We start from the raw sequence: 16,629 nt of genomic DNA on the forward strand, positions 1-16,629 counted from the left end.
CTACCCAAGCTCCGCCTCTGACCCTGTCCCCATAATAACAGTACTAACTGTAATGCCATTTTTTCCATTCATTTTTCATATGTACATATACAATATAATCTTATTAACAATACATAATGCTTAACCACAAAATTAAGCTACACTGTCTGCTTCACAACATTCATTCCTACCAGAATACCTGGCCTTGGTCACACATGTAGAACACAGATAACCTCTGCAAATATAGGACTATAAACTAAAACATTCCAATTTATACATTCTTTTCCCAGTCTCTGGTTGCACTTCCTTCTATCTGTGCTCTTAATTGGGTTTCCAGGGCCGCCTTTTCCATTTGCTGGTTTTTTTTTTCTCCTTCACTTTCTGTGCTGCATCCATCTTTGGCATTAACTTTTAACATTTAATTTTCTTCCATTTTTCTACTTTCCTCTCAAAATCTACTTTTCCATATCTTCCCTTCCCATCTATCCATGTGTACCATCTCCTCCCTCTTTCTTCTCCCTTATTCCCATCTATCCATAAGAAGCATTTCTTCTCTCTCTTTCTTCTTCCCCTCCATCCCTGTCCACCATCTTCTCCCTCTCTCTCCTCTTGCCCTCCATCCCTGTGCACCATCTTCCTCTCTCTTCCCTTCCCCTCCATCCCTTTGCACCATCTCCTCCCTCTCTCTCCCCTTCCATGGTCTGGCATCTCTCTCTCCTTCCCTCCCCCATCTGTGTTTCTCTGTGCTCTCATCCCTCCACACCCCTATCCCTGAGCTAACTTAAAACAGCTCCAGGGGTCCCCACTGTCTGGGCATCTCTTCCCCTTCTGTCACTCTCACTCCCTTCCCCTCACCTTCCTGGTCTCCTTTCAGTCTTCTTTTTCATGGGGGCCCCAGCACGGCAGCCATTTTCACATGTTGGTGGCGCTACCCCAAAGCTTTCCCTCCTCTGCCATAACTTACTGCTTCCATGTGGGCAGATCACGGCAGAGGGAAAGCTTCGGGGCAGTGCCAGCAGCTTGTAAGAATGGCTGCTGTAATAGGGCCCCTTTGAAAAAGAAGATTGAAAGGAGGTTGGGAAGGTGGAGGGAAGGGACAGAGAGGAACAGAAGGGGAAGAGATTCCCTGACCGCATACTGCCCTGATCACATGAGATTCAAAATATTGGGGCTGCTTGGGCACCTACAGCACCCATAGAGCTGGCGCATATGTGTGTGTGAGTTGTATATAGGGCTTTGAAAGCACCTTTTGACCTACATGCACCATGTGTAGGCATTTGGGCAAAGCAGGAACAGAGTTGCAGTGTATCTATGTGAGTTCATGCCACATACTGTATTTACATCTGGTCTGGAACAGGTTCATTAGCATTTTCATGCAGACTGGTCATGATCTGGGTGTTTTTTTATGCAGACAGAAATATGCTGTATTTCCTTTTTAGCACAGGCTTCAAATAGGCCCTTTTTATTGGACTTTTCACACAGGCATTCTATTGTAAAATCAGGCTGTATTTGTCTAGGCTTACTCATATTAACCTTGGGCCCCTCCTGAAAAATCATTTCAAGCTACACCACTATTTCAAAATATCTTTTTAAATTATACAATGATATCTACTGTGCAACAGGAACTAAATAATTGTGACACCAAACACATTCAGGTTCCTCAACATGAAATTTAATTAAATGAGTCATATCTTTTACTGTAAAGAATAAATTGCACTTTTTTTTCTAGGTTCCTGGTATAGGAAGAGTCACAGAAAAAATGTTAAAAGCTCTTGGAATTACTACTTGTACAGAAATTTACCAGCAGAGAGTACTGCTGACTCTTCTTTTTTCTGAAAGCTCATGGCATAATTTCTTAAATATCTCACTTGGCTTGGGCTCAACACACATAGAAAAGTAAGCTTTCTTTCCATATCTTTACTCCCTTTTTAAATATTGTTCTTAACTGTCTTGGTAAAATTAATATTTACACAGAATATATAATTATAAATAGTTGCAAAATCCATGAGCCTCCACTTTTTAATCTCCTTTTTTTATTGCCATAATCCCTCTCAAAAGAAGTACATTGGACAGTGCTTGTTGAATTTAAAAAGATTAAGGTACTTCTACACTTTCTAGTAATGTGTGTTGTGAGAAAGTAATAATGTGCACCACAGCAACTAGCTTGAAAGACGTTAACTAAATTAATGGACTTTTTAGTGAAAATAAAGTAATGTTTTAAGCAGAGCTTCCATAGTCTATTAAGAACAGTGTAAACTAAACCTACTATGTATCTGAGTCCAGATTAAAAATTTGTCTTGAAAGAGACAGAGATTCTTTTTATATCAGTGAGTGAGGTACAAGAAAAGAATCTCCTTATTTTGTAGACTTCTATCAGATAGAACAAGAGTGCAGAGTATTCTGAATAAGATACAAACATAGAAACATGATGGCAGATAAAGGCCAAATAAAAATAATAACGGTTTATATACCGCAGAACCGTGAAGTTCTATGCGGTTTACAATGATTAAAAGATGCTACAGATTGAGTAGAATTAACAAAGTTAAGGGCTAGTGATAAACAGCTCTAGAGATCAGATATTGTGGACTAAGATTGTACAGGTCAGTTACCTAAATACTTCAGGAACATCCCATCCGCAGTAACCATTATCTCTTCCTCTCTCTAAGAGAACCCATGTGTCTATCCCAGGCTTTCTTGAATTCAGACACAGTCTCTGTCTCCACCACCTCTTCTGGGAGACTGTTCCACGCATCTACCACCCTTTATGTAAAAAAAAGTATTTCCTTAGATTACTCCTGAGCCTATCACCTCTTACCTTCATCCTATGCCCTCTCATTCCAGAGCTTCCTTTCTAATGAGAGACTTGATTCATGTGCATTTACATCATGTAGGTATTTAAACGTCTCTATCATATCTCCCGTCTCCCATCTTTCCTCCAAAGTATACAGATTGAGATCTTTAAGTCTGTCCCCATACGCTTTATGACCAAGATTACACACCATTTTAGTAGCCTTCCTCTGGACCGTCTCCAATCTTTTTGATATCTTTTTGAAGGTGCAGCCTCCAGAATTGTACATAATATTCTAAATGAGATCTCAGCAAAGTGTTATACAGGGACATCAATTCTGGTCATGTCTCTCCCTATGCACCCTAGCATCCTTCTAGCTTTCGCCGTCACCTTTTCAACCTGTTTGGCCACCTTAAGATCATCACATACAATCACACCTAAGTCCTGCTCTTTTGTTGTGCACATAAGTTCTTCACCCCCTAAACTGTACTGTTCTCTCGTATTTTTGCAGCCCAAATGCATGACCTTGCATTTGTTAGCAATAAATTTTAGCTGCCAAATTTCAGACCATTCTTCAAGCTTTCCCAGATCTTTCTTCATGTTATTCACACCATCCTGGGTGTCTACTCTATTATAGATTTTGGTATCATCCGCAAAGAGACAAATCTTACCCGACAGCCCTTCAGCAATATTGTTTATAAAAATGTTAAATAGAACAGGCCCAAGAACAGAACCTTGAAGCACACCACTAGTAACATCCCTTTTCTCAGAGCGATCTCCATTGATCACAACCCTCTGTCACCTTTCACTCAACCAGTTATTCACCCAGCTCGTCACTTTGGAACACATCCCGAGGGGACTCAGTTTATCTATGAGACGTCTGTGTGGAACACTGTCAAAAGTTTTGCTAAAATCTAAATACACCACATCTAGCGCACTCCATCTATTCAATTCTCTGGTCACCCAGTCAAAGAAATTGATCAGATTTTTCTGGCATGACCCTACCTCTGGTGAATCCATGTTGTCTCCAATCCTGTAATCCACAGGATTCCAGAAACTTCACCATTCTCTGTTTTAAAAGCGTTTCCATTCATTTGTTTACCAAAAAGTCTAGACATACCAGCCTGTAATTCCCTCCTTTTTCCTTACTTCCACATTTGTGGAGAGGGACTACATCTGCCCTTCTCCATTCCTTCAATACCACTCCCGACTCTTGAGGCTCATTGAAAAGGTCAGTCAGCGCAACAACCAGAACTTCCCTAAGTTCCTTCAACATCCTTGGATGTACACCATCTGGCCCTATCGCTTTGTCTACCATTATTTTAGCTAGCTCTTCACAAACACAACTCTCTGAAAATCGATCAGGGTCTACCACTCCTCCATCCTTGTTCATATTTGTCTTCTGCTGTCCCACTCCCGGCGCTTCAGCTGTGAACACAGAACAGAAATATTTGTTAAGCAATTCAGCCTTTTCTTTATCAACTTCTACATATTCCTCCTCTTCACCTTTGAGTCTCACAATGCCACTTTTGCGCTTCTTCCTATCACTAATATATCTAAAAAATGTCTCCCCTTTTTACCGTGCAGCTATTTTTTCTTCCATTTGCATCTCTGCTTTACTGACTACACGACCAGCCTCTCTTAACTTTCCCAGATATTTTTGACTGTCTTCCTCTTTCTGTGATCTTTTGTAATTTATGAAAACTAACCTCTTATTCCTTACCTTCTCAGCTACTACTTTTGAGAACCAAAGCAGCCTTCTTTTCCTCTTACTTTTACTTACTTGCTTCACAAAAAGGATTGTCATCTCTACAATTATTCCTTTCAGTTTTGCCCACTGCATTTCCACTCCTTCCAGACGTTCCCATCCAGACAACAATTCCTTGACGTAATCCCCCATCCAAACAAAGTTAGTTTTTTTAAAGTCTAGAACCTTTGCTTTTGAATGAACCCTCTCTATACCCATCTTAAACCATACCATGCAGTGATCATTGGATGCCAGATGATCACCCACTGTAACATCAGAAACACTTTACCCATTTGTAAGCACTAAGTCCAGTTTGACCCCATCCCATGAGGGTTCCATTGCCAACTGCTGGACAGTTCTCCTTGTAGCACAAGCATGTGAAACTCGTGGCCCACAGCAAACATCTTTGCAGCCCAGCCAATGTAATCCAATAAGTTATAAGTTTCAAGTTTATTTTATTTGATATACTGCTTATAAAGCCTAAGCGACTTTCATATAAAAACAAACATGTACAATAAAAACTTAATATGGGTAACATACATTGTATTTTGAAACAACTGCGAAGGACAAACAAGCATGACACATGGGACATGACACAGTAGGAGAGAAGGGGTATGGATGTGTATTAAAGTAAAAAGGAATGTAAAAGGTATAAACATAAATGGATTGTGGTAGGGAATAGAACGCGAAAGATAGAAATAGAGAGAAGAGCGGGCAGGAGAGCGAGCACGCATTGAAAGGAAGAATTGTTAATTGCAAAGATTCAGATGAGGATGGTCTAATTTAAGTACCAATGGCATCTTTGAAAAGAAAGGATTTAAATTTCAGATGACAGCTTTTGTGCCTAAGGTTGGTGAGAAGGACATTCCACATTGTTGGTGGAACAGCAGTAAAAATTGTTTTCCTTGTAGTGTCATAAACTATTTGTCGCATAGATGGAACTACAAGAAGATTTTGATGGATAGATCTAAGAGTTCTGGCCGTGGTATATGGCATTAAAAGTCTGTCGATAAATGCGGGTGAGTGGTGCATTTGAACCTTGAAGGCAAGAAATAATATTTTTTAATGTAATTCTGTGTGTTACAAGCAGCCAGTGGGCATCTTTTTAAAGGGGTGTCACATGGTCAAATTTTTTGGCTTTATAAATGCTTTTCACTACTGTATTTTGAATAATTTGGATCTGTCGGATCTCTTTTTGGGTTATTCTTTGGTAGAGTCGTGAAATTTCTGCTGTAATCCATTGGCACCCAGCAGTCGCCTATCTAAGCCAGTCGAAAACGATACAACGTACGAGTATAACCAATTGCTTATTCTTAAATATTACAATGTGGACACCTTTGGTACCCAAGACAAGTTCGCGCCTCTAGTCATAACGCACAATTTCCCCCCACTAATACTAGCAGTGAATCAGACGATAATACCTACTATGCCATTAGACTTATATTAACTTGCTTGGTGAGCCTAACAGGAAATATTTTGCCTTTGGAGTACAATAAAAATATGAATATAGGTTTATTTACATTACACTCATTAATTTGTGCAATTACCGTATTTTCACGTAGATAACGCGCACCCGTGTAAAACGCGCACACGGGTATAGCACGCGAAAAACACAAATTTATGTACAGAAATTTTTATATACCGCGCACACCCGTATACCGCGCATGCTGCCCGACTCTCCTTTCGGCCGCCCCGATTCTCCTCTGGCCACCCCGACTCTCCTTTCGCCCACCCCGACTCTCCTCTCCCCCTTGAAGTCCTGTCCCCACCCTGAAAGCCTGATCCCCCCCCGACGTCTGATTCAACCCCCCCCCCTGCAGGACCGCTCGCACCCCACCCCGAAGGACCGCTCACACGCACTCCCACCCGCACCCCCACCCTGAAGGACCGCTCGCACCCCCACAGCCTCCCGACCCCCCCATCATGTAGAAGCTCCTACCGGTGTCCTACTGCTTCCTCTTGGCGGTCCCGACTCCCCGACACGATCGGGGCAAGAGGGAGCTCAAGCCCTCTTGCCCCAGCCAACCGCGGCACCCCCGACACGATCGGGGCAAGAGGGAGCTCAAGCCCTCTTGCCCCAGCCAACCGCGGCACCCCTGACACGATCGGGGCCTAAGGCGCCTGGGCCAATCAGAATAGGCCCGGGAGCCTTAGGTCCCACCTGGGGGCGGGGCCTTGGGCACATGGTCGGGTTGGGCCCATGTGCCTCAGGCCCCGCCCCCAGGTGGGACCTAAGGCTCCCGGGCCTATTCTGATTGGCCCAGGCACCTTAGGTCCCACCAGTAGGCGGAGCTTTGGGACGGATGGGCCAATCCGGCCTCATTCTGTCGTTGGCTGCCTGCCGGACAGGCGGGTTTGACTCCCGTCTGTCCGGCCAACTACACAAAGGTACGGGGAAGGGGGGTGGGGGTGTCATGGGGGTCGGCCAGGGGGGTCGCGGGTCGGCTGGGGGGGCGGTCGGAGGTTCTTGGGGGGGGCGGTTGTTGGGGGGAGGGGGGTTTGCGTCGAGGGCAGGAGGGCCTGGGATCCCTCCTGCCTTTAATGTAGTGCGGGGTGGGGGTAGGGGGTCGCCGTGGCCAGGAGGGTTTGGGCTCCCTCCTGGCCTGAACAACTAGCGGGGGGGGGGTCGCCAGGGCCAGGAGGACTTGGGCTCCCTCCTGGCCCGATATTGTCGGGGAGTCAGCGGGGCAAGAGGGCTTGGGCTCCCTTTTGCCCCGATCGTGTCAGGGAGTCGGGGGGGCAAGAGGGCTTGAGCTCCCTCTTGCCCCGATCGTGTCGGGGGTGCCGCGGTTGGCTGGGGCAAGAGGGCTTGAGCTCCCTCTTGCCCTGATCGTGTCGGGGGTGCCACGGTTGGCTGGGGCAAGAGGGCTTGAGCTCCCTCTTGCCCCGATCGTGCCGGGTGTCGGGACCGCCAAGAGGAAGCAGCAGGACACCGGTAGGAGCTTCTACATGATGGGGGGGGGGTTGGGAGGCTGTGGGGGTGCGAGCGGTCCTTCAGGGTGGGGGTGCGGGTGGGAGTGCGTGCGAGCGGTCCTTCGGGGTGGGGGTGCGGGTGCGTGCGAGCGGTCCTTCGGGGTGGGGGTGCGAGTGGTCCGTGGGGGGGGTGAATCGGACGTCGGGGGGGGAACTATGTAAAAAAATTTTTGTACAACGCGCTCACACGTATAACGTGCAAGGGTATGCGCGGTACATAAAAACCATGTATAGCGTGCGCGTTATATGCGAGAAAATACGGTATTCTGTGTCTGGTAAGTTAATATTTAAGAAAAGGTATTGATTTTTATTGAAATGTTTTATTTTTTTGTGTTAATGATTACTCGTTTAGTTCAGCTCTTTGTATTCAGTATGTCTATCGAAACCAAGTGGTAGTAAAACTAAACGAAAAATTGCTAATGAACATCGAAATTTCCAAGAAAAGTGGGAATTGGAGTATTTTGCTGTGAAGTAAAAGATAAAATAATTTGCTTGATATGTAATAATGCTATTAGTGTGCCAAAGTTATATAACATTAAATGACACTATGAACAGCATAAATCAAAATATGACAATTACAAAGGATTAATGAGTCAAGAAAAATTGAAAGAGCTCAAGTTAGGACTGAAAAAACAACAGTTCATGTTTTTTTTTAACTTTATTTAAGTCACCTCGGAATAAGGCACAAAGAGCAACAACCAGTGCAAATACATAGCAACTAATGCGTGGAAAAATGGAAACAGAACACCAGTGCAAACAGGCATTACTAAGCATAAGTACCTATTGCAAGTACGACAAGTTTTTACAACAGTTCATGTTTACTAAAGTATCACAAGAAAGTGAAGCGGCGGTGCATGCAAGCTATGCCTTGTCGGAGTTGATAGCTAAACATTCGAAACCTTTTACGGAAGGTGATTTCATCAAGGAGTGCCTAATTAAAGCTGCAGAAATTGTCCTGGAAGCGTGAAGGTTTTTCATAGAATCTCTTTTTCTCAAAATACAGTTGCAGAAAGAATTACTGATTTGGCCAGCTATTTAAGGGCTCCTTTTACAAAGGTGCGCTAGCGGTTTTAGCGCACTGTGTGTGTTAAAATTCCACACACGCTAACCGCTACCACCTCCTTATAAGCAGGCGATCATTTTTCAGCTAGCGCATGCTAATCCTGTGTGTGCGCTAAAAACACTAGCTCACCTTTGTAAAAGGAGTCCTAAGTGATCAGATCAAAGCAAAATCATCTAGTTTTGAAGTTTTTTCCATTGCCTGTGACAAAAGTACGGACATTGGGGGCATAGTTCAATTAGCTGTGTTTCTTTGTGCTTGCAACACAAATTTCAACATTTTTGAGGAATTATTGGAACTAGTGGTATCACAATGGGACAAGATATATTTAATTGTGTTTATGAACTTCTGCAAAAATACAATTTACCTCTGTCAGAACTAACTTCTGTAGCTATAGATGGAGCTCCTTCAATGGCCAGAAAAACCAAAGGTTTTGTGGCATTACTGCAAAAAACCCCAGAGAAACTTGTGACAGATCCAAGATTCATCATACGCATTAAGAAGTATTATGCACAAAGGTAATAAACATGGAAAATGTGTTGACATTTGTAAAAAAATATATCAATTTCATAAGATCTCAATACTTAAATCAATGACAACTCTCTGCTTTCTTAAGTGAATTAGAAAGCGAATATTCCAGTTTGTCCTACTTTATTGAGGTACTTTGGCTATCCTGCTCCAAGATCCTTAAACAATTCTGGACTTAAAGGAAGAAATATGTCAGTTTTTAAAATAACTAAAAATCAAGACACAAGTTTGTTTTCTGATCCAGTATGGACAAGATTTATCCTTCATGGTTGATATAATAAAATACTTAAATGATTTAAATTTAAAACTGCAAGGAAAAGATCAGTACATTACGAATATGTGTGATCAAGTTAAAGCATCCCAATGTAAGCTAGTTCTTTGGAAAAAGCAGTTGCGAAATTAAGATTTAACGCCCTTTCCGACATGCAACATAAACAAATCAAGTTTAGGTGAAATTGCATCGTATCAAAAATACGCAGAAAAATTTTTAAGCCTTAGAACTGAGTTTGAAACAAGATTTGCAGATTTTAAATCTTTGGAAGACAAAGTTTTCTTTGTTTTCTTCAATTTTCACAACTAATATAGAATCAGTACTTAATCATATGCAAATGGAAGTAATTGAAATCCAGCGCGATTCAGATTTGAAGACAAAATACATGGTAAAACACTCCTGACTTCAATTTTTTTTTAAACAGTAAAAATGAAAGCATAAGTGCAATACTCCAGTGTTTCTCAACTTCTTCAAGCCAAGTGCCCCCTGAGTCTTAACAAATATCAACTGAGTACCCCCAATCACTGACTGCCCCAGACCCCGCCCCATTACTAATTGTAATACAGTTTCTTCCATTCATTTTTCATATACCCACAATATTACATTACATTACATTAGTGACTTCTATTCCGCCTGTACCTTGCAGTTCTAGGCAGATTACATCAGAAGATAACTGGGCATTTCCAGGAGAAATTACAATTTAGGGAACTGGTTACATAGTGGAGTCTTTGGGAGAAATTTAAAAGATAGGTAGAAATAAGAGGATTACAACAAAAGAAAACTGGACATTTACAGGTAGATTACAGTTTAGGGGCTGGTTACAGTTACAGGTAGATTACAGTTTAGGGGTCTGGTTATATAGTTGTGTCTTTGCAAGAGGAGAAGAAATTTGAGGGGGAATTAAACAGGGGGGGAAGGGAAAGGGGGGAGTTAAGGTATCTGGATGAATTTTTTGAATAGCAGGGTTTTGATTTCTTTTCAAAATGATTTGAAGTCGCATGTTGCTGTCAGCAAGTTAGAAATGGGTCTAGTTTCGCTGCCTGCGTTGCTAGTAGGTTGTCGTACAACTTCTTGCGCTGAGTTCCTTTGAATGGGGGGAAGGTACATTACATTACATTACATTACATTAGTGATTTCTATTCCACCATTACCTTGCGGTTCAAGGCGGATTACATCCAAACTAAAACAAAAATTACATTCAAAATTTGAAGGAATAGAATAAGCGATGACATAGAATTTTTAAGGTAATATATATTGGGTAAAGAGTTACCAAAGGGAAGTGGAGGTCTTTAGGAGATAAGAATAGGGTGAAATTATGGGTTTTTGATAACGTGTGGTAGATAAAAGAGTATTAGAGAGATCTAAGGGTAAATAGAGTGTTGGATATTGGGTTGGGATTGGTTGTGCTAGATAGGTTTTATGTGTTTTTTGAAGAGTATGGTTTTAATATCTCTCCTGAAGGCTTTGTAGTCTGTAGTCGAAGATAACAGAGTGGTGATTTGTCTGTCCAGTTTAGCTGCTTTGGAGGCTATTAGGTTATCATAAAGTTTTTTTCGTCTGCGTTCTCCTTTGTCTAGTAGTAAGGTTCCGATTTAGGCGATTGTTTAGGTAGGTGGGTGCAGTATCATTTGTTACTTTGAATAGTAGACAGTATAGTTTGAATTGGATTCGAGCTTGTATTGGTAACCAGTGTGAATCTAGGTAGGCATTGGTGATGTGATCAAATTTTCCAAGTGAATAGATCAGTCTGAAGGCTGTGTTTTGTACAGTCTGTAATTGTTTGATTAAGTTTGTGGGGCATGGTAGGTAGAGGATATTGCAGTAGTCCACTAGACCTAGGATTAGGGATTGGACTATGAGCCTATATTGCTCTATGTCGAAGAATTTTCTTATTTTTCATAGATTGCGCATGGTTAAAAATGTTTTTTGAGTAGTCTTGTTGATTTGGACCTGCAGTGTGCAGCATCTATCTATCATTACTCCTAGGAGTTTGAGCGCGGACTGTATAGGGTATTTGGTGGCATTTATTTCTAATTCTGTTATGGATGGGGTTTTGTCCTTTTCAAACAATAGAAATTTTGTTTTGTCCGAGTTCAGTTTCAATTTGTGGTCTAACATCCATTTTTCCACTGTTTCTAGTGTTTTTTTCAGGTTATTTGTTGAAGTGGGATCTGGTGAGTCAAAGGGGAGGAGTATGGTTATGTCGTCTGCGTAGCTGAATGATGTTATGTCTAGGTTATCTAGAGTGGTACCAAGGGAGGATATGAAGAGGTTGAAGAGCATGGGTGACAGTGGTGACCCTTGTGGTACTCCACAGGGGTTAGACCAGGGGTCTGATTTAAGATCATTTGTCTTTACTCTATAAGTTCTTGTTTTGAGGAATCCTTGAAACCAATTGTATACCCTGCCTGAGATCCCTATGGCTTCTAGTATCTGAAGTAGTATGGTGTGGTCTACTAGGTCAAATGCAGCAGAGAGGTCGAGTTGAATTATCAGCATTCTTCCTCCTTTGCTAAGGTGCTATCGGGCTGTGTCTAGTAAAGTTACTAGAAGTGTCTCTGTGCTATGGTTGGTTCTGAACTCTGATTGAGACGGGTGAAGTAGGTTGTGGTCTTCCAGGTAGTTGGTGAGCTTTTGTGCAACTAGACCTTCTATTGGTTTAACGTATAATGGTATTGAAGCGATGGGTCTATAGTTGGAGGGGGTATCTATTGGGCCTTTATGGTCTTTCAGTATTGGGGTGATTATGATCTCTCCTTGGTCTTGTGGGAATTGACCTTCCGTGAGTGTGGTTTGTATCCATTGCATGAGGCTAGCTCTAAATTTGGGGGAGGCATTAGTTAGCAGATATGAGGGACAGTTGTTCAGGTCGCATGATGCTTGGCTGTATTTTTTATAGAGTCGGTTCATGTCAGTCCATTGTACTGCTGGGAATTTGGTCCAGGTCCTATCTGCTGCTATGGCTTCTCCTGTTGTAAGGTTTATTATTTTCTCGTCGAGGTGGGTTAGTGTGTTGTTGAAGGTGGTTCTGATTGTAGTGATCTTGCTTTTATAGTGGTCTGCTAGTTGGGTGGCTTGTGCAGCTAGGAGTGGCTTGGTATCAGTGAGGTTTTTTACTAGTTTGAAAAGTTTCTTTGTGTCAGGGGCTTCTGTGCCAACTAGTTTAGAGTAGTAAGCTTTTCGTTTTTCCTTAAGTTTGATCTTGTATTGTTTTATTAGGCTTTTCCATTCTACTTTGGTGTGTTCTTGGTTCTTTTTTTTAAAGGCTCTTTCGAGATGTCTGCAGTGCCTTTTTAGTTGGAGAAGTTTGGTGTCGAACCATTTGTCAGATGGTCTGCAGATTCTGTGTTTTGATTTTAGTGGGGCTAGCTCGTTCAGGATTGTTTCGCTTAAGACACACCAGTGACATATGAATTCTTTAGTGTCTATGGAGACGATTGCGGGGTTTGCTTTGTCCCAGAATGTGGTGGGTTCAATTTTTTGACGGGTTTTGAATGAAGTTTTGTGGGGTTCAAGTTTATTGTTGCTTTGTGCCCAATTGATGTTGAAGGTAAATTTGTAATGATCTGACCAGAGGGAGGGGTGCCAGGCCCCGTTTGAGATTTGAATATCTGGTGTATAAGGGTGTTGGGTCATGTATGCAGCTATATCAAGTTGGTGGTCTTTTTTGTGCGTGGGTTGGGGATTGAGAATTTGGTAGGATAGTGCTTTGAGGTATGAGAGTATACTATCAACTTGTTTGGAGGTGTGGTCTTCCAGGTGGAGGTTTATGTCTCCGATGAGGTTAAAGAGTTCCGGAAGATGAACTCTTCAAGTTCATGTTTAGTGGCGTTCCATTTTCCTGGTGTTATGTAGCAGAGAAGGTAGATCATGGTGCCTTTGAGTGTGTCATCGGATAGTTGGCAGGCTAGAAGATCCAAGTGGGGGGTGGAATGTTTGTCTATGTCTTTTATGTTAAGGTTGTTTTTTACTAGGATGGCCAGCCTCCCCCACACTTTTTTTCTTGACAAACTATTTCTAGTTTGAATCCCCTGGGACAGAATTCAGTTATGCATGGGTCTGAGTCGGAGGCTAGCCAGGTTTCGGCTAGGAACAGGCAGCCTAGCTGATCTTTAATTATCCAATCCTTTATTAGGTCTGCCTTTGGGCCAATCGATCTTATGGTCATGTACGCACATGCTATTGAGGTGAACTTTGCGTGAGGATTGGAGACATACTTTGGGTGGAGAAGGTTTCTTGGTGATGGAGAGGGTGTGTGAGCTGTCGTCCTTGCCTTGGGAGGTCTTTTTCCCCATGTGGGTGGGATGCAGTCTATCAGATTTCTGGGAGAGTGGAATTTCTTGGGTGAGTGGACATGTCTGTAGGTTGCTATCACAATTGGAATTGGGGATATGTGGTAACCTGCTGTTTTCCAGTTTGTTAAAAGCAGGGAGAGCAGTAAGAGGATATGCAGGAGTTTAGTTGCGCGGGTTGCCATAGTGTTTTTGTGGGGAGGTTGCGGGGGGGTTGTTTAGTTGTTGGGCCTGGTAGGATTGTGGCCTGGTGTGGCTTCCGATGTGGAGTAGGGAGGTGAGGAGGGAAAAGGCGATTCCCTTCCTCTCGACCCTACTAGAATGGGACTGTGGATGTGCTCTCCTGAGGGTTCTTTGCAGGGCTAGTGAGTTGGTAGAGTTAGGGCCAGGTATGGCTTCTAATGGAGGAGTCTAGGGGGGAGAGGAGAAGAAAGGCGGCTCCTTACCTCTCAACCCTGCTGGACTCAAACTATGGCTATGTTCTCTTGAGGCTCTGTGCGGGCTGGTGAGTTGGCTGATGGAGTAGTTCGTGTTTTCTTGTTCAGCGTTCTTATTTTTTATTCTCTTCGCACCGTCGCTTCGCAAAGGCACACGGCAAAGGCGCACCTTAGCCGGCGTGCCGAACGGCTGCGCGGCGCTCCCGCCGCTAGATTTGAGCAAAAGAGGATTTTCTCCCGACTGGCTGCGGAGAGGGCGGAGCGGAGCTCACATGCCTGACAGGATCGGGTCGGTGGGGTCCTTTGCAGCGGCGATAGCTGGTTCCCGCCGCTAGATTTGAGCAAAAGAGGATTTTCTCCCGGCTGGCTGCAGGGGGGGCGGAGCGGAGCTCGCACACCTGGCAGGATCGGGTCAGTGGGGTCCTTTGCAGCAGCGATATACACAGCAGATATAAATTCTCAAAACTGACACATTTCAATTACTAAATTGAAAATAAAATAATTTCCCTACCTTTGTTGTCTGATGATTTTATTTTTCTAATCATCTTTTCCCAGTCTCTGGTTGCACCTCCTTCTGTCTGTGCTCTTAACTGTTTCCAGGGCCGCCTTATCCATTGACTGTTTTTCTCTTCTTTACTTTCTGCCCTGCATTCATCTTTGCCATTAATTTTGAACATTCATCTTTTTTCCATTTTTCTACTTTCTTCTCAATTTACTTTTCCAAGTATTCTCTTCCCTTCCTATATCTCTCTCCTTCCCTCTCCATTTCCATGGTCTAACTTCTCTCTCCTTCCCTCCCTCTCCCCCAGTAGTCCATTTCTCTCCATTCCTCTCTTCCTTCCCCCCCCCCCCAGTAATCTGACAAATCTCTCCTTCCTTTCCCTCCTTCCCACAGTTTGGCATCTCTCTCCTCTCCTTCCCAGTCTGGCATCTCTACTAGTACTACTATTATTATTAATTATTTCTATAGTGCTACCAGACTCCCTTCCTTCCCTTCCAGTCCATAGTCTGGCATCTCTCCCTTCCTTAAGTCCTCTCCTTCCCCCCGGGTAACATTTCTCTCTCCCTTCCTCCTTTCTGCCTCCTGCAGTCCAACATCTCCCCTCCCTTCCTCTTTTCTGACCCCCCCTCCCAGTCCAACATTTCTCCATCCTTTCCATCAGTCCAACATTTCTTTCCCTCTGCCTCCTGCATGCTTCCTCTCCTCATTCCCTCCCCCAACCAACATCGCTCTCTCTCTCTCTCCCTCCATGAGTCCAACTTTTCACACTCTGCCCTCTCCCCCTTCCCCTGAGTGTGACATTTCTCCTTCCCTCCTTTCTGCCCTCCCCAGCCATCTCTCTCTCTCCATGAGTCCTGCACGCTTTCTCTTTCTCCTCGTCCCTTCCTTCAAGTGTGATATCCCTCTTTCCCACCCCCAGTCCATCTCTCCACAACTCCACTTACAACTAAGTAACATGCTTTCTCCACATGTACTATTTCTCACTCTCCTCCATCCCATGTCAATTTCTCCCTCTCTCATCACTCTCATAAGTAGTAGTAGTACTTCTTAGAATCCCTGTAATTTAGGCATTCCTTCCTTCCTTCCTTCCCTCCCCCAACCCCACTCAACTAATATGCTTTCTCCCTATGCACCTCCCTTCCAGCGTGCAGCACCTTTCCTTTTCCTCCCCTTTTCCTTCAAGTCAAGCAGCACCTTTCCCTTCACCTTTAGCCAGGTCCAGCAGCACCTCTTCTCCCTTCCCTTTCCCTTTCCGCCTGTCCAGCAGCAGTACCCCTTCCCCATTTCCAGCAGTACCTCTTCTCCCTTTCCCTCCTCCCCTGTCCATCAGTACCTCTCCTCTCCCTAGCGGCAGCTCACTGTGTGCTTTTAACTTCCCAACATAGCTATCGCTAGCGTTAGTTTAGCCAGTGAGTCCATCAGGCAGCCTCGGGGCCTTTGCTAGGCCGGCCTGCCTTTGATGATGCAACTTCTTCTTTTGTCGGAGATGGACTGGCCTAGCAAAGGCCCCAAGGCTGCCTGATGGAATCGCCGGCTAAACTAATGCTAGCGGCAACTGTGTGGGAAAGTTAAAAACACACAATGCCACTGTTAATCCGGGGACGGGGAGGCTGGGGAGAGAAGATGAGGAGGAAGGTGGGAGATATGCAAAGGCAGAAGGAAGTTGGAAGACATACAGTGCTGGTGCCGCGTATCCCCTGACAATGGTATGTGTACCCCCTGGGGTACGCATACTGCGTGTTGAGAACCTTTGCAATACACCTCTTTGATCTCATAATTCAGGAGAGAAAATTGCATTATTCATCCTTCCTAGGAGCACTGTGTTGATAACTGTTGGCACAATGCTTTCAGGTAGCCATCCTTCCTCTGGAGTGGAAGAGTAACCTAATGGTTAGTGTTGTAGGTTGAGAAACCTGGGGAACTGAGGTCAGTTCCCACTGCAGCTACTTGTGAACCTGGGCAAGTCATGTAACCCTCCATTGTCCCAGGTACAAAAACTTATACTGTATTATGAGTCTTTACTGTTTACCCTTCCTAAAGGCCCCAAAGCCT

General features: G+C 43.8%; 1 protein-coding gene across 2 annotated transcripts in view; it reads left to right on the forward strand.

The window, feature by feature from the left end:
• The window catches only part of POLK (DNA polymerase kappa), a 179,839-nt gene that overhangs the window by 131,792 nt on the left and 31,418 nt on the right, over positions 1 to 16,629 (forward strand). For both annotated transcript variants that reach the window (XM_033929299.1, XM_033929300.1), the window contains one exon: positions 1,709 to 1,875. In XM_033929299.1, the coding sequence (XP_033785190.1) occupies positions 1,709 to 1,875 (167 nt within the window). The remainder of the gene's footprint in view (positions 1 to 1,708; positions 1,876 to 16,629) is intronic.

This window comes from Geotrypetes seraphini, chromosome 1 (assembly GCF_902459505.1).
Source record: "Geotrypetes seraphini chromosome 1, aGeoSer1.1, whole genome shotgun sequence".
In the NCBI taxonomy this organism is placed as follows: domain Eukaryota; kingdom Metazoa; phylum Chordata; class Amphibia; order Gymnophiona; family Dermophiidae; genus Geotrypetes; species Geotrypetes seraphini.